Source organism: Vulpes vulpes, chromosome X (genome assembly GCF_048418805.1).
Source record: "Vulpes vulpes isolate BD-2025 chromosome X, VulVul3, whole genome shotgun sequence".
In the NCBI taxonomy this organism is placed as follows: domain Eukaryota; kingdom Metazoa; phylum Chordata; class Mammalia; order Carnivora; family Canidae; genus Vulpes; species Vulpes vulpes.
Genome location: NC_132796.1, coordinates 42,980,445 through 43,006,807, shown reverse-complemented (window position 1 = coordinate 43,006,807; position 26,363 = coordinate 42,980,445). Strand labels below are relative to the sequence as shown.

Below are 26,363 nucleotides of genomic sequence, written 5' to 3'. Positions count from 1 at the left end.
TTTTATATGAACTTTGAGAGTCTGTGGAATCTAAAAGTCTGGGAATGTTATCCTGAGCAATCTGCTTTTGGCATCTGTGGGCTACATGGTATCACTACTGTATGTTTTGTATTCTTCCTTCTAACCTTAACGTCAGTAGCTATTTCATGGTTCTAATAACTCGTCCATGTGATATTCTCCCCCACTTCTATTTCCTCAGAACTTCCTTCTTCCCTATGCCTTCTGTCTCTTTTGGTATTTGAATTGCAAAATGATGATACTAAAGCCTACACAGTATTTTTTTTAAAGCAGTGAAAATGAGTGGTAGGTGTTCTGGTGCCCCTTAATCTAGCAAAAGGTCTTTGAAAGGGTCTATTATCAGGTAAAATGGCCTTTCGTCTACTGTCCTTGCTAGAGGATTCTGCTCATGCCGGGGTGAGGTAGTAAGTTGTATTGTTGTGGGGTAGGGATTTTAGGCCCCAATTAGAAGATAACTATACAACTTACTACTTTCCCTGGTGTTGGCATATTCATACTTAGTCTTGGCACTGTTACCTCCATCAGAGTTGTAGATGTTCCTTGGATAATCAGGACCAGAAGAAAAGGGAAGTGGAAGGGGATAGGTGATATTTAGGGGGAGGCAAATATAATTATAAAGTGACTTGAACTCTTTCCCCTTCCACCCAGGGCACAGAAAGGATTTAATTCTTATGACCTACAAAGGTTCAGATCTCCAGTTCTTGAGACTAAGATAGCACTATACCTTAGCCCTCATCCTGAGTATACCAGATCAGCCACAAACTATTCCTAGGAACAGTTGTGGTCAGGGGCAGGGATGACAGTCCTACATTACTGGCTGGGTGGGATACTTGTCAGGCCACATGTGCTGATTGAGTGGCTCCCTGGGTTCTTGGCTGATTGTCCCTTAACACCCCCATTGTCATTCTTTCCGAGAAAGATGGGACTCCTATGCCTGACAGCTACCCAACAACCCCATCTTCAACTGATGCAGCCACATCTGAGTCCAAGGATACCCTTGCCACTCTGCAGCCCTCACAACAGCAACAAACACTCCCACCCCCACCAGCCTTGGGAGAGATTCCTCAAGAGCTACAGTCCCCGGCTGGAGAAGGGGGGAGCTCTACACAGCTGTTGATGCCTGTAGAGCCAGAGGAATTGGGTCCCACAAGGCCAAGTGGAGAAGCAGAAACAACTCAGATGGAGTTGTCCCCAGCTCCTACTATAAGTGAGTAGTAGAATTTCAAAATTGGGGTGGGCGAGTGGTATGATAGGAGGAAGAAATGGATATCTTTCTCCTTAACTAGCTCTTTTAACTCTCCTTAGAGAAATAATAGAAGCTCAGGTCCTCAGAGTGGGGTCTCAGCTTGCACATTTGCTTTCTTGCTAAAGTAGAGGCCTCTTCTCTCTGTCCTCAAGTGATAATATACCTGAATGCTTAATGATACAGATGATGATGCCAACAGTTTATTGAGGTAATCACTTTTCCTGGGCTATCATGGCAGGCTTGTTACTTCTTTAAATACAACCCTCTGGGGCCAGAAGAGCATGTAACTCTTTATCTTGGTGTTTTGAATTTGAGCCCACATTGGGGGTAGAAATTATTTTTAAATAAAACTAAACTTTAAAAACAAAAATAACCCTCCAAAGTAGGTAGGTTCATGAATAAACTGAAACCCACATGAGATCTTTAAGCCCAGGACCACTCAGTAAGTGATTGAGCTGAAATAAAAATCCAGACCTGTGTGGCTTTATTTTTTTTTAATTTATTTATTCATGAGAGAGAGCAGAGTGAGAAGCAGGCTCCCTGCAAGGAACCCGATATGGGACTTGATCCCAGGACCCCAGGATCACGCCCTGAGCCAAAGGCAGATGCTCAACCACTAAGCCACCCAGGCATCCCCAGACCTGTGTGACTTTAAAGCTTGCTCTCCTTCAACGTCCTTCAGAGATGGCAAACATATGAACACACACACACAGCTCTCCCATCCTGGCATACGCCATTTACTTCATGTCACTGTTTCCCACTGTTTTGAAGTAGGGCTTCAAAATTCTCAGCAGCATTCCAACAGGGTAAGTTGAAACCTCTTTTTCTCTTCCTGCTCTGTACTATGCTGCCTGTGATATACTTTGGAAAAACCTTGAGGTGTAGTAGTTTTTTCTTCCAAGGAACCTTATTTAGATAAACAGAACCAACATACACATATAAATGATGCCTGCAGGGAATCTGAAAGTGACAGACTCCCTTACCTGGGGCACCTAGGGAAAGGTATTTCATAGGCATACCTGGAGCAACATGAGGATTTGAGCTGAGCTTTATAAAGCATAGGAGATAGGGGGAATATGAGTCAGGCCAGCAAAGAAGGTATAGAAGTGAGAAATCTAATCTGGCTGCATCTTAATTCGGCCCCCTCTTCTAGGCAGAGATCTAACCTCTCCATGTGACTTCCTCCTAGCCTCTCTTTCCCCAGAGAGGGCTGAAGATTCTGATGCGCTGACAGCTGTCAGCAGTCAACTGGAAGGCTCTCCCATGGACACCAGTAGCCTGGCTTCCTGTACCCTAGAGGAGGCTGTGGGTGACACCTCAGCAGCTGGCAGTTCTGAGCAGCCCACAGCAGGCAGCTCCACTCCTGGGGATGCCCCAACTGTTGTGACAGAAGTGCAAGGCAGGGGTGATGGGTCAGGTGAACCTACCCAGCCCCCTGAAGACAGGTAAGCATTGTGTGAGCAAAAGGAGGACAAGATGTGATAGTGGGATTTTGAGCCACATGCATACTTGTTAACTATTGCACATGCTTGGTGCACTGGAGAAACCAACCTAGCTTCTATGAGAAAAGGGTATCATAGGAGTATTTTATAAATGGAAAAACGTTAATATGAAGAACAACCTGAAAATTATTTTCTTCAGCTCTCCCCCTGCATCCTCTGAGAGTTCTTCCACCAGAGATTCTGCTGTGGCCATTTCTGGAGCAGATTCCCGGGGAATCCTAGAAGAGCCACTGCCTTCAACAAGCAGTGAGGAAGAAGATCCCCTTGCAGGTGAGCTTCGTGTGTGCTTGGGCCAATCTGGGGTTATTTATTTAGGCTTTTAGTAACCTTTGGCATGAAAATGCCCACCAAATGATTCCACCCAGATGGAAGGCAGCATATATAATGGAAGCAGGACCAGCAGTAAGGGGGTGCTGATGTTGCATGGCGGAATGAGCCCAGGCTTTGGAGTCAAACAGATCTTAGCTCAGGTTACCCCCTCTGCAGCCACCTACCTTCAGAACTTGGAACCATTATTTCTCTGATCCTCATCAGTACTGAGTGAGGTGATAATAGCTGCATGGTAGGGCCTTGATAAAGATCAAGTGACAGTGTACACACAGACTCTAGCACATAACAAGAGCTGTTCTGAGCCTGGGGAAAGGTGAGCTTTCTGTGGGTCTTCTGTCCTTCATATGCAGTGAGGACACACAAGGTTCGTTTCCCTCAAACAAGGCGTGGGTTTCTTTATTCCAAGTACATCTTAAGCATTGGTAGAGACGAGAGTCCCTTCACATCTTGTGCCTCCCCTCAGGTATCAGTCTACCAGAAGGTGTGGACCCCTCTTTCCTGGCTGCCCTGCCTGATGACATCCGCCGGGAAGTCCTACAGAACCAACTGGGCATCCGTCCACCAACTCGGACTGCCCCTTCGGCAAATAGCTCAGCTCCTGCAGTGGTGGGGAATCCTGGTGTGACCGAAGTGAGCCCTGAGTTCCTGGCGGCCCTGCCTCCAGCCATTCAGGAGGAAGTATGTGAGCCAGGGAGGTGGGGGGAGGTAGGGCGGCTCTAGGCCATATAGCTGTGGGTATGCCCCCATTGACAACCTCTGCTCCGTAGGTGCTGGCACAGCAGAGAGCTGAGCAACAACGACGGGAACTGGCACAGAATGCGAGCTCAGACACTCCCATGGACCCTGTGACCTTCATCCAGACCCTGCCATCAGACTTGCGCCGTAGTGTCCTGGAGGACATGGAGGACAGTGTTTTGGCTGTGATGCCACCTGACATTGCAGCTGAGGCTCAAGCCCTGAGGCGAGAGCAGGAAGCCCGGCAGCGACAGCTCATGCATGAGCGGCTCTTTGGCCACAGCAGCACCTCTGCGCTCTCTGCCATCCTCCGAAGCCCGGGTACAGAGGGAGGCAAATGGGAGGGTTCTGAAATGTTCAACTTTGGCCACATGAGGCTTTGCTGTTCCCCTTTGTGTTACTGGACCCAGCTCACCACCCACCTCCCCAGTTTCAATTTCCATTTTCTTTCTTTCCAGCTTTCACTAGTCGCCTCAGTGGCAACCGAGGAGTCCAATACACTCGTCTTGCTGTGCAGAGAGGCGGCACCTTCCAGATGGGGGGTAGCAGCAGCCATAACAGGTACCTTTGTCTTTTTTTGACCTTACCATACCACCTCTCACATCTGTTGCTAAGTCCAATTCCCTTAATATATAGGTGGAGAGACTAGATGACCTCTTTAGGATATTGCCTTGATTGAGGAGGGGAGCCAGATCTTTGGACCTCCCCCTTCAAAAAGCCACACTTTTGGGTTAGTGTAGCTACTGTAGACCATAATCACAAAGTAAGGCAAACTGGCGGCAGATGCTAACTGTGGTTGTAATAAGGAAAGTCACTTGCCTAAAGCTTATAACATTTAGGCTGTGGGAGAAGCAAACTGCACCCAACATGCTGAAATGTAAAGGGAGTGATCAGTCCCAAGAGGCAGGCAAATCCCTGGTAGTTTAGAGAAGGCAGAAGTAAACGGTTTTTAAGACTTTGAGTGCAATCTGCTTTTACCAATTCATAATACTGACATCGTGTGATCTAGAGAAAATCTTAACATATTTTGAGCCTTTTATCCATCATCACAAAAATGGGCAGTTCTTTAGTCTTTTCAGCAGCCCCATACCAGCTGGTGTGGAGTACTTGATACCCAGTAGATACACAAGAGGACAGCTCTTACTAAGAGCCCCTGTACTAGACACCTTCTTGTGCCTCCTTGGAGATATGCAGCTCCTTCCCCTTCCCTAGGACTATACCTAATCCCAAAGCTCTAGGTGAAGTACTACCGTGCTGAAACTGTGCTCTGTTCCAGGCCTTCTGGCAGTAATGTGGATACTCTTCTCCGCCTCCGAGGACGGCTCCTCCTGGACCATGAAGCCCTATCCTGTCTCCTGGTCCTACTTTTTGTGGATGAGCCAAAGCTTAATACTAGTCGTCTACACCGAGTACTGAGAAATCTCTGCTACCATGCCCAGACCCGCCACTGGGTCATCCGCAGTCTGCTCTCCATTTTGCAGCGCAGCAGTGAAAGTGAGCTATGCATTGAAACACCCAAGCTCTCCTCAAGTGAAGACAAGGGCAAAAAGTCCAGCAAAAGCTGTGGGTCAAGCAGCCATGAGAACCGGCCTCTGGACCTCCTACACAAGATGGAGTCTAAGAGCTCCAACCAGCTTTCCTGGCTCTCAGTATCCATGGATGCAGCCCTAGGCTGCAGGACTAATATATTCCAGATTCAACGTTCAGGAGGTCGCAAACATACCGAGAAGCATGCAAGCAGTGGCTCCACTGTCCACATCCACCCCCAGGCTGCTCCTGTTGTCTGCAGACACGTTCTAGACACACTCATTCAATTGGCCAAGGTAAGGAGCTTGAACTCAGCCCTTGGGGATGGAAGAGGGGTGGCAGGCCACAGCCTAGATGAAATCTGAATTCTAAGAAAGCTAGAAGGTCTTTGTTCACTGTTTAGTGCTAAGGCCTGTATGGTTTCTGGGTGTTGGCCAATAAATTATGGGTTCTTTTATTCTCACTTTTTACAATTTTTGTGCGTTACTTCATTTAGTTATCAAAACAACTCTCAGTGGTCTATATCATTTCTGTTCTATAGGTGACGAAGCTGGGGTGCAGAAAGTTTTTTTTTTTAAAGATTTTATTTATTAATTCATGAGAGACAGAGAGAGAGGCAGAGACATAGGCAGAGGGAGAAGCAGACTCTATGCAGGGAGCCCAATGTGAGATCCAGGGACTCTGGGATCATGCCCTGAGCCAAAGGCAGACACTCAACCACTGAGCCACCCAGGTGTCCCATGAGGTGCAGAAGGTTTTATTGACTTTGTCATGTGGCTAGTAAGTGATGCAGCTGGATCTAGAACTCAGTTCAGTCTTCTTTTTAATAATCATTGCTACCATCTCTTGAGGGCCTGCCTTGTTGCCAGGCACTATGCAAAAATACGTTACCTCATTTAATCTCAACAATTTTTTGATAAAGCATAGGTATGCTCCCCATTTCATACAGAGACTGATACTCAGAAGTTAGCTAATCATCTCCCTACAAAGCCCTTGTTTGTTTCTCTGGGTCACTCCACCATCAGATAATGTCGACCTTATGCTCCAGTATGACATCTCTCCCATGTCACTAAAGCTATTCAGAGGAGTGGAGAATCTAGGAACCAATTGTCTTCACTTGTCAGGAAGACCGATTTCCTGTGTAGACCCCCTAGACCAAGCCTGTCCTCCTTTTGCCGGCAGGTATTTCCCAGCCATTTTACACAGCAGCGGACCAAAGAAACAAACTGTGAGAGCGATCGGGAGAGGGGCAGTAAGCAGGCCTGCAGCCCATGCTCTTCACAGTCCACCAGCAGTGGGATTTGCACAGACTTCTGGGACTTACTGGTTAAACTGGACAACATGAATGTCAGCCGGAAAGGCAAGAACTCCGTGAAGTCAGTGCCAGTGAGCGCTGGTGGTGAGGGGGAAACCTCCCCATACAGCCTTGAGGCCTCTCCACTGGGGCAGCTCATGAACATGTTATCACACCCAGTCATCCGCCGGAGCTCTCTCTTAACTGAGAAACTCCTCAGACTGCTTTCTCTCATCTCAATTGCTCTCCCAGAAAACAAAGTGTCGGAAGCACAGGCTAATTCTGGCAGCAGTGCTTCCTCCACCACTGTTGCCACCTCAACCACATCTACCACCACTACCACTGCTGCCTCCAGCACGCCCACTCCCCCTGCTGCAACCACCCCTGTCACTTCTGCTCCAGCTCTGGTTGCTGCCACGGCTATATCCACCATTGCCGTAGCTGCTTCGACCACGGTGACTACCCCCACGACTGCTACCACTACTGTTTCAAGTAAGTGTGGATGTAGGCTGGGAGCTTTGGGGTATGTACACCCACCTCACTCTCCACTCCCTTATCCAGGTATTCCTCCCTAAATGATAGCAGTCGGCTTGGTTTATGTTTGCAAGAGCCAAATGTGTTCATTCTTGCCCTCCTCAGTCCCAGTTCTCTCTCTCCATCCTCCTCCTCCCCACATACATCTACCCACACAGACACTCGTGAAGACCAGCAGGCATTCACTGAATGTGGCTTCCCTAGGCTAAGCACCAAAGGGAGGAGAAAGTCTGTCTTCAAAGAACTCCCAGCCTTTCCAGCCTGGGTGAGGGAGCCAGTTCCAGGAAAAAGATTAAGAGCAGACAGGATACCATTTGAATCAAGGTGGAATAGCCAGGGTATCCTAGGAAGTAAAGGGAGCGAGCCCTACAGCAGACTAATAAAAAGTACTTGAAAATGGTTTTGAAGAGGGAACTCAGATGATAGGGAAACAGTTGAGAAATGTTTGGGATTCTTTGTCACTTTAGAAACTATGGTTATGAGAGTCCTTGACATCCCAAGTCATTTGTATTTGGCTTTGGTGGGTGGCTTTTCATTTGTACTACTTTCCCATTTTGAAGCCCTGGACAGTTTAGTGATTGTTTGGTTCTGGCATGTGAGTTTTAGAGGCTTACTATGTTCCATCTGTTTGCTCAAAGCTTCTACAACTACTAAGGCCAGCAAATCTCCAGCAAAGGTGGGTGATGGGGGCAGCAGCAGTGCTGACTTTAAGATGGTATCCTCTGGCCTCACTGAAAACCAGCTGCAGCTCTCTGTGGAGGTGAGTCCGAGCTCTTCTGAATTCCCAAGATTGGGGGAGGAAAGGTGGATGGGAGTAAAGTTTTAGTTCTTAAGTTGAGACCTACCTCTTCTCTCTTCTTTTTCCCAGGTATTGACATCCCACTCTTGTTCTGAAGAAGGTCTAGAGGATGCAGCCAATGTGTTACTGCAGCTCTCTCGGGGGGACCCTGCAACCCGGGACACTGTTCTCAAGCTGCTACTGAATGGAGCGCGCCATCTGGGTTATACTCTTTGTAAACAGATAGGTAATAACAGGAGTAAAGCATCTTGTCTTTCTGAAACCTTCCACTGAGGTATCACCTCTTTATGGAACCCTTCCCTGAATCCCCAGGTTGAATCAAACTCCTCTATGCTTCTGTAACACCACCCCTGTGCTCTCCTCTGTTGCAACACTGATAATACTGAGTTACCATCTGTTTTCCTCTGCTCATTTGTTCATGGAGAGCAAGGCTGGGCTTCTCTACATTGCCAGTGCCTGGCACATACCTTGTAATCAGGGTTAAGTAAAGGAAAATGAGCACGTGTAGGATCTGCAGTGCTCTTTTGCTTCTCCATTCTGGACACTTACAAGAGCCCTGCAATGAGCCTGCTAAGGCAGCTTCACCACCTCAGAGATGCACCTGCACTTCACTTAGGCTCAAGAATTGGGAGTCCAAATGATACCCTCTGCCTTTGTGCAGTTGTGAAGGTACAGAAGTTATAAGGACACTTGGAAATTGTCTAGTTTCTGTCTTCCTTCCGGTTGTGTTACCAAAAAGAAAATTAAAACCCTGGGTGATAAAGCAATTGAATTGAGGAGTAGAGCCAGATTTTAGCATAGAGTCTGTTTGCTCTCTCCCACCCGCATCCCAGTCACGGATCTCTGTAGATGTCAGCTACCGAGATCTCTTTAGTTATCTCCTTCTCACAAATGTACCTGGAGCTGAGGTGATACGGATATTGATCGGTGTATGACCCCAGGATATTCTTGTTACATGAGAACTATAAGGTTCTTCCAGAGGAAGGAATTTGATTACAGTCTCTGTCTTTTCTTGACTCCCAGCATTCAACACCCATGGGCCAGGCGGTGTCCCACCTACTCTACTGTAGTTATCTCCTAATTCTCAAAACAGCCTTCTGACATTAGGCAGTATTAGTCTCAATAATTATTAAGATGGAGAAGGAAAAAAAGAAAAAAAAAAGATGGAGAAGGGAACTGGGAGAGGGGGTTAAGCAATTTAATTTGTTGGAGATTACCACAAAAACTAATAGTTTTCCCTCCCTGCACTGAGCTGCATTTCATGTAGATTCAACAGATTCTTGAGGGCAAGGTACATTGGTGGTCTCTGGATAGTTGATCCATGAGCACACACAGTAAGATGGAACAGAATTCCTGCTCACTCCAGATTCTCTGCAACTGAGCAAAGATAGCCTGGTCAGGTTTCTTAGAAAGGTTTGGCTTCCAGCTGCTTCATTAGGGAAATCTCTGAACACTTGCTGGCTCCTCTGCCTGACCAGGTACCCTTCTGGCTGAGTTACGGGAATACAACCTAGAACAGCAACGACGAGCCCAATGTGAGACCCTCTCTCCTGATGGCCTGCCTGAGGAGCAGCCACAGACCACCAAGCTAAAAGGCAAAATGCAGAGCAGGTGGGTGGTTACCACCCATTTGGCTGTGGGGCTGGAATCTGGGGTATTCTCAAAAGTGGCTCTTGCTGGTTTCCTGGTGGTTGTTTTGTTGTTTGGGTTGTTTTAATTTTTCCCTTTCTGGTCAGATTTTCTTATATGTCCTATGCATACTTGATCTTATTTTTTCCCACTTGTGGGATTTCCTTCTGAGATTCTTTAACCCTCTGGTTGACACCAAAAAGCCCTGCTCGCTCTGGATGTTTATGCTTTGATGCTGTCAGTATACGCAAGCCACCTCTACACTATCCAGGTTTGACATGGCTGAGAATGTGGTAATTGTGGCATCTCAGAAGCGACCTCTGGGTGGCCGGGAGCTCCAGCTGCCTTCTATGTCCATGTTGACATCCAAGACGTCTACCCAGAAGTTCTTCTTGAGGGTACTGCAGGTCATCATCCAGCTTCGGGACGACACACGCCGAGCTAACAAGAAAGCCAAGCAGACAGGCAGGCTAGGTATGGAACTGGAGTGTCCAGTTGAGGGGCAGGGTTGGTGGTGGCAAACTCCGAGTCCTTGGAGGGCAGGACTTAATGTCATGTCTCCATCCTGCTTGACCTTTCCCAAAAAGGAAGTGATGATCCTTTCCTAGACTGTTGATGGCTGCGTTCTGTATCTCACTCAAGCTGTCTGCATAGGAAATTCATTAGGGCAAGTGAGAAGTAAGGGGGAGGGAAAATCTGGCAAAGAAATTGGGGACAGATCTTTTGTTGAACAAGATTTAAGGCACTGAGCGTGTCTCCTTTCTGCCTCTTTGATCACTCCTAACTAAAACATTGCAGCCATTTTGCCTCTTCTGTGGCCTGCCAAATCCTACCTCTTTCCTCTTGTCCCACAAAACCCTCTCCACCTGCCACTATCCATCTGCCTAACACCATGTCCCTTGCCCTTACTGGTAATGGTAGCTCTTAGTGCCTGGTGATGAGCACTCTGAAGCTGCCCTAGCCAAAGCTCAAAGATTTCAACAAGATGCCCTGTGGCAGCCCAGGAGATGGGAGAGAGAATATTGGGCATTCCCTCTTCCTGCATTTTATACCTTGCCTTCTTTTTTCTTTCTCCCAGGTTCTTCCGGTTTAGGCTCAGCTAGCAGCATCCAGGCAGCTGTTCGGCAGCTGGAGGCTGAGGCTGATGCCATTATACAAATGGTACGTGAGGGTCAAAGGGCGCGGAGACAGCAACAAGCAGCAACGGTTAGCATGATGCCTGTAGCCCCTCATTCATTTGTCTCTCCCCTTCCCCACCACATCATCAGTGGGGTTTCACTGCCCTTAACCTTGTATGCTTTTGCATTAAGTATGCTGTATGAATGCTTCTGGGCAACAGAGTTACTTTCTGTTGGTGTTTTCTCTACTGTCTGTTCGTTGTTTTGGATTGATAATGACTTAAAGCTTGGCCATCATATCCCACTCCCAGCTATCCAGTCAACAGTGGCGCTTTTGCAAACTGCATAATGCTTAGTGTCTGGGTTCTAAGGGGATGTGGGATGAAGATTTTTCTGTCTCATGGAACAATGCAAGTACATCAGGAATCCTATCCTTGAAATTCCCCCAAGCTTGGTATACATCCCACGCAGCCTCTTCTAGGCTATGGCTGGTCCATCTACCCTGGCCTCTGCTTCTGTTCTCCGTACTCTCTTGGTACCTTGGCACCAAGGCACTCAGGCACTTTTAGGAAAAAAAAAAAAACTTTCAGATTCCTAGATAGCCAACTCATTGTTGGGATCCCAGCACAGAGTGGCTATGGGGAAAGCCTGGCATTGTGTATGTATGCTGTGGCACTCTCTTGTTGTTTTCCTGTTCTTGCAACATGCGAGTCACCTTCCCAAGATCCAGGAAATAAAGGTATCCTGAGGCCTGGTTTTTCTTTGCATAGGATTACTATTACACAGTATGATTTCATTGAGCATGCTGAGAACATCATAGAATTTGAGGGCTGTGACTCCCAATATGGTAGAAAGGGAAAACAACTATTCTTTTGGAGTATTTTCTGCCCTGTCTTTCCCAAACCCAAAAGGACAGATGTTGGCTTTATGAATAATCCCACCTATCAAAGGTCCCTTATTTCCCCTTTTCTGAGCAAACAGAAACAAGCTAGTGTCTGACTACACATAGGTCTGAAATAGAGTGGAGGCAGTACAGGCACCCAAGGAGCTTTGTGGAAGAGTTTGCTAGCTCAGGATGGAGGACAGCAAAGGAGGTGGGAAGAGGCCATTATTTTTGAACAGTTAAAGGAAGCTTTATCTTTCCAAGCTTATGTTGTGTGAGAATGGATAGAGCCAGCCTCTAGCCTCTCCGTGAGGAAAGCAGAGTTGCACCCTTTATGTGACTTTGTCTCCCTTTTATCCAGTCGGAATCAAGCCAGTCAGAGGCCTCTGTCCGGAGAGAGGAGTCACCCATGGATGTGGACCAGCCATCTCCCAGTGCTCAGGATACTCAGTCCATTGGTAAATACTACTTCCTATTTCTAGTGCAGCAAGAGAGAGAGCCAGTCTTCATGGAATGTCTGCTGGATCCCCTGTTCTCTGTATACACAAGCTGAGTGTTTTCCAGTTTGTTCCAGCGGACACTGGTTTTGTAAATGTTAATGGCATATACCAACCAAGATCACTACCACCACCTCACCCTTATTGGAAATTTATAACATACCACTATTAAAGAAACTATGATGTGATGATGTTAGATATGGAGACAGCATGTGTTTGAGTTGTGGCTCCCCCATATACTGGCTCTGGAACCTGAAACAAACTTCTCTTAGCTTCTGTTTCTTTATTTAAAATAGGGATGTTCATAGTAGGATTGAACAAGTTAACACACACATACACAAATACTTAAAGTAGTACCCAGCACACAATATACGCTATTAGTAGCAGCATTTTTCAAAGTTAACTGTACATAGAATACTTCATGATGCCTTCTCTTAACACGTTTCTGTGGAATAGTGTTGGCCTGAGACATTTTTGAAATACATTAAATCATTTCATAATCCACAGATTCTCTGAGAGCTAATGAGGCAATGAATAAACCAGTACTATCTGCTAGAACTTCAGTAGTCACTAGCCACAGGTGGCTATTGAGCACTTGAAATGTGGCTATTTCAGTTGAGGAACCAAAATTTTTATTGTATTAATTGCATTTGATATAAATTTAAATGTCATCCAGTGTAGGGCTAGAGTTTGTTTTTAGGTGTGGCTCAGTATTACTTAGTAGCCAGTGGGCTAGTTTTCTTGATCTGTTTAATGGCCTGCACATTTGGTCTGGGAAAAAGCTAAATGAAAGAAAAACCTCAAAGGCTTTCTGTCTCCTCTGTGTGGCCTGTAGGCTCAGATGGAACCCCACAAGGGGAAAAGGAGAAGGAGGAGAGGCCACCTGAGTTACCCCTGCTCAGTGAGCAGCTGAGCTTGGACGAGCTGTGGGACATGCTGGGAGAGTGTCTAAAGGAACTGGAGGAATCCCATGACCAGCATGCAGTGCTAGGTGAGTTGTGGCCTTTGGGCCAAAGTCCAAACCCACTAATCTGCTCTGGAGCTCTTTCTGCCAGCATATTTTTCTTCCTTCCAGGTCACCCCTGTCTCTCAGTGTCTTTGTAATGGAGAATTCAAAGGAGAGGTGTTTTTTCTCTCACTTCACTATTGGAAAAATAGATTTGCCTTCTCTTTTAGTAGCTGATATCTTTTTACCTTTTAGACCAGGGAAATCTTTATAACCAGTTGCCTATTCCATTTTCTTCAGTTTCAAGGAAGCTCAGACTTCCTCTGTGGCTTCATTTTTCTTTGCTACAATTGTATTTTTTCCTCTAAGTTTTCATTATTTCTTCTTCCATATTGTGCTTCTGTAACTTGATTATGAAGGAAAAGAGGTTTGCATGTTGAAGTTTCTAAAGTAAAACATCATTTCCCTGTCATTCCTACCCCCAGTGCTACAGCCTGCCGTCGAGGCCTTCTTTTTGGTCCATGCCACAGAGCGGGAGAGCAAACCTCCTGTCAGAGACACCCGTGAGAGCCAGCTGGCACACATCAAGGACGAGCCTCCTCCACTCTCCCCTGCCCCCTTAACCCCTGCTACTCCTTCCTCCCTTGACCCATTCTTCTCCAGGGAGCCCTCCTCTATGCACATCTCCTCAAGCCTGCCCCCTGATACACAGAAGTTCCTTCGCTTTGCAGGTACAGGCAACTCTTAGGCCCCCAATATAGGCTTCATTTTTTACAGGGTCATTTCATACACTATATTCTTAACTGTTTCATGGGGGAGAGTGGTGAGTGAGTGAGTGAGTGAGTGTGTGTCAGGATCGGGACGGAGGGGGAAGAAAGAGAGGGGCAAAGAATGAAGCTAGTGAGGTGTAGGGACTGGGTCTGAAAGCCCTTTTGGGCCACACTGTCTTTTTTCCATGAAACAAGAAAGAGTTGCTGTCTGGTTGGCTGTCATGTAGTCTTCTGAGAGCCAGGATGTGCTGATTCCTGCTGTCCTTTCTCCCCTCAGAGACTCACCGCACTGTGTTAAATCAGATCCTACGGCAGTCCACCACCCACCTCGCTGATGGGCCTTTTGCTGTCCTGGTAGACTACATTCGTGTCCTCGACTTTGATGTCAAGCGCAAGTATGTGTCCTGGAGGCTGTGGGATGGGAACTTTTCAAATGGTATCTCCTCTCCCAGAAAGGAGCCAAAATTCCTCCTGAGGGAGTGTTTTCAGGGAAAAGAATTTTCCCTTGGTGGCAGCCCTTGGAATGGTGCTGGGTGGGAAGGTGGAAAATCTTATGTGCCATCAACAGTCATTATACCTAAATATTCCTTGGCCTACTCCATTCTCATCTCTGTTCCTCATCAGAGAAATGCAAGCCTTTGTTTAGTCACATGACTTCTGAAATACCATTCTATTCTTTGGGGTAATACAGGAAGTGCAGGTAGCTATGGTACACTCATGGCAGGGCTTGGGGTTGACAAGGGCTCCACAGCACTCCTGTCATCCTTACCCTTCTCTTCTTTCCTGTCCACCTACACATACTTACCTACTGGTTGCAGAGATTCTGTGCTACAGCCTCAATGGGCCTTTTATTCAGTGGAGATAAGAAAATTTAGAGTTGGTAATGAATGACCTGTCTCTTCACAAGTACTGGGCACTTCCAGTTCCCCTTGAAACAGATATTTGGAGGAGGGGAGGAGCATCATTGTAGGTCTTCATCCTAATCAACCAAAGAGAAGTTTGCTCTGCCACCCCCAATCCTATTTTCTTTTCTTCTCTACTTCCCAAGATATTTCCGCCAAGAGCTGGAACGTCTGGATGAGGGGCTCCGGAAAGAAGACATGGCTGTGCATGTCCGCCGTGATCATGTGTTTGAAGACTCCTATCGTGAACTGCACCGGAAATCCCCTGAAGAAATGAAGAATCGATTGTAAGAACCCAGAACAGAGAAATGACAGGATGGGAGAGAGTGGAGGACCTTCCTACATGGTAGTGAAGGCTTACTCTGGTGCCAGATGGCAGGGGAACTCCAAAGGAATTCCAAATAGGAACTTGGTGTAGATAATCTCACTGAGCTGCCACCTGTCTTCTCTGCCTGGTCTCATGAGAGTGGTCTCTTATGCTGGCTAGCTGGCCCTTGAGCCGAGCTACCCAACAATTCCCAGAGAGACAGGAGAGTCTTGGGCATTTACCAAGATAGACCCGATGGCATTGTAGAGAGCTTTCTCTTACTACACTAGGAATGGGAAGCCTGCTGAGCAAATGGTATCCTGGCTTGGCGGAGACCACACTTGCATGAATAGCCCCTCACCAAATTGGTAATCACTCGCTGGTAATTCTGAAGTCACCTAGAAGAGACCAGCAGTTTGTAATACTAAGTGTCATAGCCAGTGAAATGATAGACCTGTTGGAGTAGTTTGATGCTCCTGAAATCAGGAACTTGATTCCTCCTCTCCCTCATGACATGGGCTCACCATCCATGTTATCACAGGAAGTCAGGCTTCTGAGACAGACTGGGCCCTGCTCCTCCACCACCAGATCCTTACAGACATCAGCCTGAGTTCAGTCCCCTCTGACACCACTTAATGACTCCTCTCCCTGCTTTCCCGAAGAGGCTTCATTTAAGCCTCTATACCTTTCCTATTGGTATTTACTGGAATATTGGTGACCTTTACTGATAATTCAAGACATCTTTTCTATTGATGCTTTTTTTGTCCCAGATCCTCACCCTTCCTCTGGGCTTTCCTGGCACTCTGCATTCACCTCTGTTCTCTGATCCTGCATTCCCCAGCCACTGCTTCACTCAATCACTCACTCACTTGGGTCATACTACATAAATGAATGGATTTGTCCTGGGCTTTCTGCACATCTGTTTCTGGTCTCTTACGCAGGTATATAGTGTTTGAAGGAGAAGAAGGGCAGGATGCTGGAGGGCTCCTGCGGGAGTGGTATATGATCATCTCTCGGGAGATGTTTAACCCTATGTATGCCTTGTTCCGTACCTCACCCGGTGATCGGGTCACCTACACCATCAACCCATCTTCCCACTGCAACCCCAATCACCTCAGCTACTTCAAGTTTGTTGGACGCATTGTGGCCAAAGCTGTATATGACAACCGTCTCCTGGAGTGCTATTTTACTCGGTCCTTCTACAAACACATCTTGGGCAAGTCTGTCAGGTGAGGATGTGGCACAGAATCCACATTCTCACTTGACAGGTCCTTTTCTTATGTCCTACCCCCATACTTCCTCTCCTCCACCCTAACCCATGACCCTAATTGTGTTTTTCTAGATATACAGATATGGAGAGTGAAGATTACCACTTCTACCAGGGCCTGGTTTATCTGCTGGAAAATGATGTCTCCACACTAGGTTATGACCTCACCTTCAGCACTGAGGTAGGTCAGGAAATTTTGACTGCAGCACATCCTAGCTAGTCCAGAAAACCCATTATGGGACCACCCTTGAACTGGCACTGGATAATCTCATGCTTCTAAGGAAGCATCTCAACTTCTTAAAGTCTCATGCCCCATTCCCCCATCCAGCAGTGAGCAGTGGGTATTTGTACAAGACATCACAAACAGAAAAAACAGGATTTGTAAAACAGTCTGGGCTCTTTCCTAGTTCTCTCTTCATTTAAAAAAAAATTACTCCAGTATAGAGATATTGTACAGGTAAATATAAATGAAAAAACTTCTTAAGCTTATCCCTCCTCCAAATTGTTTTCCATATAGATTGTGCTATGTCATGTTAACATGTGAACCATGCCTTTTTCCCTTTTACCATTGACAATTTCCTTACTTGTAGCCTTCGTGTTTTGGGGCCAAACCCTTGGCTTTTCCCTGTTATGAAGTTGCGTGCTCATGCAAAACACATTTTTATTAACTGGTTTCATCTTTCTGCCCAGGACATGGCAAAGAGTTTAAGTATTCCCAGGTATCCATATAAATCCCATCCTAGACCAACCCTGACAAGTAATTGGTGTTTTGGGTGTTCTAGGTCCAGGAGTTTGGAGTCTGTGAAGTTCGTGACCTCAAACCCAATGGGGCCAACATCTTGGTAACTGAAGAGAATAAGAAGGAATATGTACACCTGGTGTGCCAGATGAGGATGACAGGTAGGGGAAATGTCCCTTAGACATATGTTCATATGGGAAGCAATCAGGCCTCACTCATTTCACAGATACTGGTTTTTTTCCTCCAAATACCTGACCAAAAAATTATTTCCCTTTATCCACCCTAATTCAAGGGTGTTAGGTGAGTCAGGCAGACCATTCAGCATCCTAGTTGCAGCAGGAGCCAGATTGAGAATTTCTGACCTCTAACAGTTGTGTGAGTTTAGAAGTTTAGACACCACATGTCTTGTTGATTTTTCTCCCCAGGAGCCATCCGTAAACAGCTGGCAGCTTTCTTAGAAGGCTTCTATGAGATCATTCCAAAGCGCCTCATTTCTATCTTCACTGAGCAGGAGTTAGAGCTGCTCATATCAGGACTGCCCACAATCGACATTGATGATTTGAAATCCAACACTGAATACCACAAGTACCAGTCCAACTCTATTCAGGTGAGCTGCTGCTGGCATCCTTCCCCATATCCCTAAGCAGTGCCACTTGGTATGACACCACATAAACCTGTACTCTTAGGAGACAAGGGGATGTCGGTGACAACTTATTTATACCTACCTCTTCATCAAGGAATGTTCTTGCTGATCTTATGAAATGGAAGAACTAAAGCCCATTTCACAGAATGGACAGCCTAAGATTCCAGATTCCATCCCCCCTCCTTCCAAGAGCTCTCTACCTCACCCTGGCTTCTTGTGTCCTTTCCCGCAGATTCAGTGGTTCTGGAGAGCATTGCGTTCTTTCGACCAAGCTGACCGTGCCAAGTTCCTCCAATTTGTCACGGGTACTTCCAAGGTGCCCTTACAAGGCTTTGCTGCCCTTGAAGGCATGAATGGCATTCAGAAGTTTCAGATCCATCGGGATGACAGGTCCACAGATCGCCTGCCTTCAGCTCACACATGGTAAGAGGAAGGGTTTGTTCTTCTTTTTAGCATTCAGACTTAGCTTGCATATTTGCTGCTCCTGGGTGCCTAACCAAGGGCAGGAACCCAAATCTGGCCCCAGCTATGCTAGACCTAGAGTAGCTCACAAGTTGGTGGTTTTGTGGAAAAGGGGATGTTTGAGATGAGAAGCTGGCTCAGATTCACAGTGGGGCTGGGGAGATATTGCAGGTGAACACTGCCATGTTCCGTGAGAGTGCAGTGTATTCCGTCCGGGGCTCTCAGAGCAAGGAGTTGCAGGAAACAGAAGCCTTGAAAAGGTTGGATCAGCAGAGGTTGGATCACCAGTGACCCCAAATGCCTCCTTGGAACTTACATATTAGCCCATAGGTGAGACTGTGGTGTTTAAGGAGTGACAAGGTCAGATTTATATTTTAGGAACCTGATAGCCAGTATTCGGGCCAAATTAGGGCAAGGCAGACCAGGCTAGGACAAGATTTCAAGTCTGCAAGAGAGGAGTGGGTTTCCTCAGGGAGGAGAGGTCAGTGGGCACTATGGGAACACAGGGATTTGGTGAGTTTGTCACAAATTGGTCTTTCTTCTTTCTCTAGTTTTAATCAGCTGGACCTACCTGCCTATGAGAGCTTTGAAAAGCTCCGCCACATGTTACTATTGGCCATCCAGGAGTGCTCTGAAGGCTTTGGGCTTGCCTAATAAGGCCCCACCCACCACTGTGGGGTTTTTCTACCATTGTTGGACCTGGGAATGGGGGGAAATAAAAAAAGAACCAGAAAGAAAATGTCAAAAACCAATAAATGAAATCCACCAACTCACCATGTGTGTGTCCCAGCTTCCCCATCTTCCCCCAGTGCATACCCAAGTCCCCCACCCGCTCATTCTCTCTTCCTCTCCTTTTTCCTCACCTCCTCCTCCTCCTCCCTGTTCCATGCCGTCCATGATCCCCAGCCCATGTGTTAAAAAGGCATTAGCCTTTGCAGGGACCTGTTTGTCCCAACTATTTGAACAGTGTGCTCCTCAGATTCTGTGTTCAGAAGGATTTGCTGCATTGAGACTTGAAACCTTTGGATAGGGGAAAAATTATATATATATATATTTTTTTGTTCTGTTTGCATTTCTTAATTTGTGCTTGGAATGTGTTGATGTGCACAGCTAATGATTCAATGCGAGACAAGATTGGCGTCTGTGTTGTGGAGGTTTCAAATAAAGAGCACTCTTCATAACTCACTTTTCACAATGGAGTTTTTTTCAAACTTTAAACAGCTCTTGAACACATGCTAGACATCTGGAGAAAAGATGCAAATGGACTCTCCAGAAAACATCTCTGCCATCACCACTGGTGTATCTTCCTTCTTGAAACGAATTTCAGTAAGCAGCAAGTAATTTGACTAGCTCTCCAGAACAGTCTTCCCATCCGTTTTGGTTTTTTGTTTCATTGTCTGCCAATCTGTTCACAGATCATCCAGTAGTCTCATGGTTTTTACTCCATCCAGCAGTTAAAGCTGATCCAAGGACTTTGATGGTTCCAGCTTTCAAAGAAAAAACAATAAAGGTTTAGTTAGAAAAATAACCCCAAGTGAAGCTTGCTTTGTGTGGTTTTTCCTCATTCTCTGAGGCTCTCAGATTTTCTGCTTAACCTGACACACACACACACACACACACCCCGGTCCTGATGCAAATGGCTGCTAGATCTTTTCTCCCTTTTTTAAAAAATATTCACTCTTGGCCTGTACCTCATCTTGCGGACAACTGAAAAGACAGATGAACTGACCCTGTCCCTGCTTTTGAGCTTCTAGTCAAAAGGGAAGGAGACTGAGTAGTTCTGTGACAGATGTAGGGAGAGGTCCCTAGGTTCCTGGAGCAGAAGTATTTGACCTAGCCTGGAAGATCAGGGAAGGCTTTCCATTGTCAAGCACTCATGAGTTGAATCCTGGCTGGAAGTTAAGATTAAGGAGGGAAGATTAGTAATCTAGGTCAAGACAGTAGGAGTCTCCCACTGATGGCACAGCTTGGCCAAAGAATAGTGGCCTGAGATGCTGGGAATCCAGCAGATTGAAGATAAGCAGAAATACGTTAGAATTGATAAATAAGCTTAAGAACTGATTTCTTGAAAAACTAAAAACTAACTTTTGAATTTGGTATAGGGTTTGGGAGTTGTGGAAGCAGGGAGTACAGACGGAATAATGCTGAAGAAAATAAAACCCTAATTCAGTGGCATACAAAAGTCTAACATGCCCAAGGATGACTTGCCTTTGGCATGTGTGTATGGTGTACTATTCATCACCTCAATGTCAAAAGTCCTGTCAATTGATGCAAGGCATTTGCTAACCATAATTATTACTTGATAAGGTTGCCCCAGGCCAATAACCCACATCACACCAGAAGCATAAGGTGGCCAATTTAATACTGTAAATGCCAGTTCTAACCATTTCAATAAAGCAGAAAATAAGGTATAACTGTTGAGAAATTGCTTAACCAAAGAGAACCAAGTTACTGAAACTTCAAACAGTGCAGCAAGAGGACTGGCTATGATTAACAAAATATTCACTCATGTAGTAGACATTGTCCAACAAATGTAAATAATTCATACAATGGAATCCTGTGTAGCAGTAAAAATGTAACCATTGTACATATCAACCTACATAATCTCAATGATAAAAGTATGAGACCTATTTAAAATATAATCACAATGGGACACCTGGGTGGCTCAGTGGTGGAGTGCCTGCCTTTGGCTCAGGGCGTGATCCCAGAGTCCCACATTGGGCTTGCATGGAGCTTGCTTCTCTCTCTGCCTATGTCTCTGCCGCTCTCTATGTCTCTCAAGAATAAATAAAATATTTTAAAAAATAAAAAAAAATTTAGTCACAAAACAATACTACATAGCATATGTACCAAGAGCATGAAAAATTACATATGTATGAAGAGTGAAAATCCATGCAGGAGTATAACAAAGTACTGCACAATGTTCAGGATAGCTGTGGGAGACCAGGAGATGCAGTTTGGAAGAGGAAATCACACAGCTTCAATTATTTTGGTGATGTTTTATTTCTTTGGGTGGTGCTAGAAACATGGGTGTTCCTTCTAATGGTATATACTATGATTAGAACACTTGAAATTTTTCAGAATAAACTTTTGAGATAGGCAATTTATCAAATTTCACAATGAATTTGAGGTAGGTAGCAGGGGAGTCAGTAACAGGCCTAATTCTACATGAAGGCTGCTTGCATGACATGATTAAACATGTCTCTTTGCCCCCACATAATTCCCCCCACTGATGTGTCTGCGTTATGATTACTGTGGGTTATCTCCTTATTAAAATAGTCCTCTTTTAATTAAGGTGGCCATGTAATTTATCATCCAAAGTTGGAAAAACTTAAAAAGAGTGTTATTGATAATTATTCTGGGCCACAGGTGCAAACCAGATAAACTGGAATGTATGGTTCTATATTTTGGATGTGTATCTGTCTTGGCTGGGGAAACAATTATTACCCATAATAAAATTCCATTGAGCACTTACCATATACTGACTACTGAGAAAGGCTCTGTATGAAGAGAAGGAGGCAGGTGTTAGGAAAGTATGGGGGTCAGTGGGTACACAGACTGAACAGGCAGGGTAGCAAGATTGAACATGTTCTCAACTACAAGCAATAACCAGTTACAGAACATAACAGGCAATAGATTATCTTCACAACAATAACAAAATACCTAAGAATAACCTTAAGGAGTGTTTAGGACTCCTGAAAGAAAATGCCAAAACTCATGAGAAGCATAAAAAATAAATGAAGAGACTGCCATTTGCATAAAAATGCAAGTATAGCTAGCTTTGAGACTAGGGGACAAACGTGCTAAACAAAATGGGAGTTAAGGGCAGCCCGGGTGGCTCAGCAGTTTAGCGCCGCCTTCAGCCCAGGGTGTGATCCCGCAGTCTTGGGATTGAGTCCCATGTCAGCCTCCCTGCATGGAGCCTGCTTCTCCCTCTGCCTGTGTCTCTGCCTCTCTCTCTCTCTCTCTCTCTCTCATGAATAAATAAATAAAATCTTTTCTTAATGGGATTTAAAAGGCAGACCTGACAGAATGGCCTCAGCCATGAATATTCAGCGTGCTGTGGTCTGTAAAAAAATGAAGCGCCAACAGCCAGTTGTGGAAGGAATGGCTTTTTCAATGTTAAGGTTAGGAAAATTGCCTAAGTATTGGGAGGGTAAAAAATACAAATTTTGCCCTGCACTTCACACTAAATAAATTCCAAATGGAAGATTCAAGAGTGAAAACTATGAAGTGACTTCAGAGCACAAAATGAAAAAATGGGCAAACAGTGGCTGATCTGGGATATGGAAAATCTAAGGCTAAAATCTACAAAGACATCATAACAGAAAATGTAATGATATATTTGGCTACTAAAATTTGGCAACACCAGGAACAGAATTAAAAAACAATGACAATCTAGGGTAAAAAGTATCTCTAACAGGCAATGGGTTACTGCTAAACAGAATTCCCCTCAATATATAAAGGATTTAACCCATTCTTACAGATTTGTAAGTTAAAATATATAAAGTATTAACCCATTCTTTGTGTGTGTGTATATATATAAGCTTACAAATCACTAAGAAACAAATTCCCCAACAGAAAACCATGCAAGAGAAAAAAAGAAAGAAAACCATGCAAGGATATGAAAAGGCGATTCATGGGATCCCTGGGTGGCGCAGCGGTTTGGCGCCTGCCTTTGGCCCGGGGCGCGATCCTGGAGACCCGGGATCGAATCCCACATCAGGCTCCCGGTGCATGGAGCCTGCTTCTCCCTCTGCCTGTGTCTCTGCCTCTCTCTCTCTCTCTCTGTGACTATCATAAATAAATTTAAAAAAAAAAAAAAAGAAAAGGCGATTCACAAAAGAAGAAATATAAATGAGCAATAAGCATATAAAAATGCTTACCTCTGTGATAATTATTACCTCTGTAGTAATCAAAGATCCATTAAAAGCCCAGCGGAAACCACTTACCAAATTGAAATATATGATGGTTACCAAAGGGAAGGTGGGTGGGGGCGGGGCGGGGGGGGGGCGTTAAACAGATGATGGGGATTTAGGAGTGCACTTGTTATGATGAGCACCAGGTGATGTGTGGAATTTTTTAATCACTGTATCGTACACCTGAAACTAATATAACACGGTTAACTAATATAACACGGCTTAATTCTCTGGAATTAAAAACTTAAAGTGTATGTGTGTGAACACAGGTGGGATACAATGTGAAGAAACAGGCACTGTTATATAGTGCTGAGAAATTAGTACCACCTTTCTGATGTCTACTGAGAAAGAGAAAAGCAGCCCCTGACTTCTGGGAGCTGGCCTGGAATTGGAATTCACAGGCTTTGGTGTTCTTCTGTTGAACATAAACAACTTCACAGAATAGTAACATCAGGGAAGGCCATTCTATAACCGTGATAGATTAAGACAAAATTGAGACCACTTTGAAATCATGTCTGAACACAGACAAAAACATTAGAGACATTGTCTAAACCACCCACAAAAATTAACTGAACATTCCCCTATCCTGATTGATAAGTGGCTGCTTTTTTTCTTTTTTTTCTTTTTTTTTTAAATAGCTTGGGATCCCTGGGTGGCGCAGCGGTTTGGCGCCTGCCTTTGGCCCAGGGCGCGATCCTGGAGACCCGGGATGGAATCCCACGTTGGGCTCCCGGTGCATGGAGCCTGCTTCTCCCTCTGCCTGTGTCTCTGCCTCTCTCTCTCTCTCACTGTGTGCCTATCATAAATAAATAAAATAAAATTTTAAAAAAAATAAAATAAATAGCTTTAGCCTCTTTCTAATCTGTCCCCTCTATGGAGAAGATGTATTAGATACCCAATCATAAAATTACCCCCCCCTTCTGGATAGTATTCAATCTAGAGCAAAACTTCGCTTCTTTGAATTGTCCCCAAATCATCTAACAAGCCCAAATCCTATGATACATATTTTCTCTTACTGCAATACCCCACAGTCCCCCATGCTATGTGTTCCCCTTCACTGTCACCTGTCTTGACTCAGGGCAGGTTTATGCTCCTGACCTTTAGCTGCAGGGGCACTGAGAGCATAAAGAACCTCAAAATATACACAATAAGGTGCCACAGTATAGGATACATACTATCCTGTATCCTATACTCTTGTTCTTGCTTTTTAAAATTTATAAGTTCAGATGGAAACTGGCAGCCCAAACTCTCTGGCTTGCAGACAACAACCTGGTATATATGTGTGAGGGTGTGTGGGGGCTGTGTTGATGTGAATGGTTTGGGGTGGGTGGACATATCTTTTCCAGGTAACCACAGTCTCCACCACTCCTTATTACACTTATATCCTCCTGCTTTGTTCACTGAACAAACATTTACTGAGCATGTACTGTGTATCAGGCTAAGGATGCAGCAGTGAAAACATCAGACATAAATTCCTGCCACCATGAAGCTGACATTCTAATGGGGGAAGGCAGACAATAAATATGTCAGGGAGTGAGTAACGTATCTTCTTTTCCAAAGAGAAATACACATAAAAAGAGAGACAGTTGAGGGGGGGGAGGCTATTTTAACTGCAGTGGTCAGAGAACGGCCTCTCTGAAGAGATGGTATTTAAGCTTAGAAGACCTGCATGGAAGAAGCCATTGGAGGAGCTTAAGGAACAGTTTTCCAGGCAGAGGGAACAGCTAGTATAAAAGCTCCAAAGTGGGAATTCTCATGGCATCCAGAAGGACAACCAGTGATGGAAGTGTCCGAGGTGTTGTGATCAGACAGACAGGAGTGAGATCCCAGACTTTCACTCTGAGTAAGGCAGGAACCATCAAAGGGGATTGCACAGAAGAGATGTGATGCAGACCTCTCTACTCCAAGTGAGGAGTAGGTGGGAGGGGTCAGCGTGGAGGCTGAGGAAGCCTGAGGAGGCTGCTGAGGCCCTCTTTCAAGCAGGACACAAGTTACCCGGGATGAGGACTCTGTAAAGAGTCCTTAATAGGCTTATTGTAGGCTTGGATGAAACAAAGCATTGTTAGAGGGAAAGGGGGACTGAGGACCTAAGGTGAACTAGAGCCCCTTCTGGATGATGATGATGATGATGATGATGATGATGATGAAGAATTCTTCATCGGTTTTTCACCGTGGTCAAGTATTTCTACAACCGAAAATAAAGAGCCTAGTTCTAGGGGGCACGCCCTGCTTCCCTCCCCTCCCAGACGCAATCCTTAGGAAGGAAGGAGAGGCGTCCCACCTGTACCTGCATGCCCACTTCAGGGAAGCCTCGCCCCAACTCCTCTCGACTTGCCTGGGGCTTCCCGGGTTTCAGTACTGAAAATAGCACCTCCCCGGCAAACCAGGACAGTTGGTCCAGTCCCCAAATTGGTTACCGCCCCCGCCCTAGCCAGACTAGCTGTTCCTCCGCCTCTCACCGAGAAGGCGGGGGCGGCAAACCCCGCCCCAGAGCTGGGCCTCCAGCCAATGGCGGAGCGGTACGTGGAGCCCTGGCTTGCTCTTCCGGGTAACCCCGGGGCCTGCCAGAAGCCGCTCAGTCTGAGACCCCATCTTGGAACAGCCCCCCCCCCCTCCCCCCGCCCCTTGCCTGGAAAATCGGTGGGTGTGACTCTGGGTTTGTGTCACTGGACAGTTTAGAAGAGGAGGCATTGTTACTGTGTTGGGGAGATTGTGTGTGGTTTAACTGCAAGTGATCTATGACTGTGTGCATTGCTGCTTGTGCATAACCGAATGGGCTTGTGGGAGCTAGCCTTCTGAAGGCTCCTTCTGAAGGGTGTGTGACTGTGTGACCGCTGGGGCCCGGATCCGGATCCGGTGCCTTGAGTTAGGATGATTGTGTTGTTAAATAACAAAAATTCAACCGAGTAAATTTTAATAGAACGAATTGGCCTTATTAATCCATTCATGAATCCGGGCAGCATCCCATCTAGCAAATAGAGGGGAGTCCAAAGGGCTACAGAGATGGAAAGGTTTTTAAAGGCAGGACAGGGGAGTCATAAATACAAAAAGGGATTATTGGGAGTGAGGTGAATTCCTTTGTGGGAAAAGGAGTCTTATTAGGTGGATGACCTCCTTTTCCTTTGGAGATAGAGAGGGCCAATATGTGACAGATCATCTTTTCTGGCCAGAAAATTTCTGACTGGCTGGTTAAGACTACACATGTGGGGGACGTTGAAACTACAACAAGGTTAGGTATTAAGCCCCAGTTTGGTGACTTGGCCTAGCATAAATGACTCCATTTGGGGCCAGTGGTT

At 45.7% G+C, this 26,363-nt stretch overlaps 1 protein-coding gene and 1 long non-coding RNA gene across 26 annotated transcripts in view; one reads left to right on the top strand and one right to left on the bottom strand.

Moving 5' to 3' along the window:
- HUWE1 (HECT, UBA and WWE domain containing E3 ubiquitin protein ligase 1) overlaps positions 1 to 19,333 on the top strand; it is a 168,606-nt gene extending 149,273 nt beyond the window's left edge. For 14 of the 25 annotated variants that reach the window (XM_025988650.2, XM_025988653.2, XM_072743425.1 and 11 more), the window contains 24 exons: positions 938 to 1,225; positions 2,418 to 2,709; positions 2,906 to 3,036; positions 3,560 to 3,774; positions 3,864 to 4,152; positions 4,290 to 4,392; positions 5,108 to 5,654; positions 6,541 to 7,144; positions 7,825 to 7,946; positions 8,055 to 8,211; positions 9,464 to 9,596; positions 9,886 to 10,088; positions 10,693 to 10,820; positions 11,977 to 12,073; positions 12,948 to 13,103; positions 13,544 to 13,789; positions 14,106 to 14,223; positions 14,877 to 15,017; positions 15,979 to 16,266; positions 16,380 to 16,485; positions 17,087 to 17,204; positions 17,469 to 17,650; positions 17,919 to 18,109; positions 18,700 to 19,333. In XM_025988650.2, the coding sequence (XP_025844435.1) occupies positions 938 to 1,225; positions 2,418 to 2,709; positions 2,906 to 3,036; positions 3,560 to 3,774; positions 3,864 to 4,152; positions 4,290 to 4,392; positions 5,108 to 5,654; positions 6,541 to 7,144; positions 7,825 to 7,946; positions 8,055 to 8,211; positions 9,464 to 9,596; positions 9,886 to 10,088; positions 10,693 to 10,820; positions 11,977 to 12,073; positions 12,948 to 13,103; positions 13,544 to 13,789; positions 14,106 to 14,223; positions 14,877 to 15,017; positions 15,979 to 16,266; positions 16,380 to 16,485; positions 17,087 to 17,204; positions 17,469 to 17,650; positions 17,919 to 18,109; positions 18,700 to 18,802 (4,958 nt within the window). In that variant the 3' untranslated portion in view covers positions 18,803 to 19,333. The remainder of the gene's footprint in view (positions 1 to 937; positions 1,226 to 2,417; positions 2,710 to 2,905; positions 3,037 to 3,559; positions 3,775 to 3,863; positions 4,153 to 4,289; positions 4,393 to 5,107; positions 5,655 to 6,540; positions 7,145 to 7,824; positions 7,947 to 8,054; positions 8,212 to 9,463; positions 9,597 to 9,885; positions 10,089 to 10,692; positions 10,821 to 11,976; positions 12,074 to 12,947; positions 13,104 to 13,543; positions 13,790 to 14,105; positions 14,224 to 14,876; positions 15,018 to 15,978; positions 16,267 to 16,379; positions 16,486 to 17,086; positions 17,205 to 17,468; positions 17,651 to 17,918; positions 18,110 to 18,699) is intronic. The other 11 variants (XM_072743430.1, XM_072743429.1, XM_072743426.1 and 8 more) reach the window with 3 other exon arrangements.
- On the bottom strand, positions 19,289 to 25,557 carry LOC112911951 (uncharacterized). Its single transcript, XR_011998106.1, has 2 exons — positions 25,349 to 25,557; positions 19,289 to 19,635 (listed from the first exon to the last, which is right to left on the bottom strand). It is a non-coding gene; the product is annotated as an uncharacterized lncRNA (long non-coding RNA).
- Between the last annotated feature and the right edge of the window lie 806 nt (positions 25,558 to 26,363).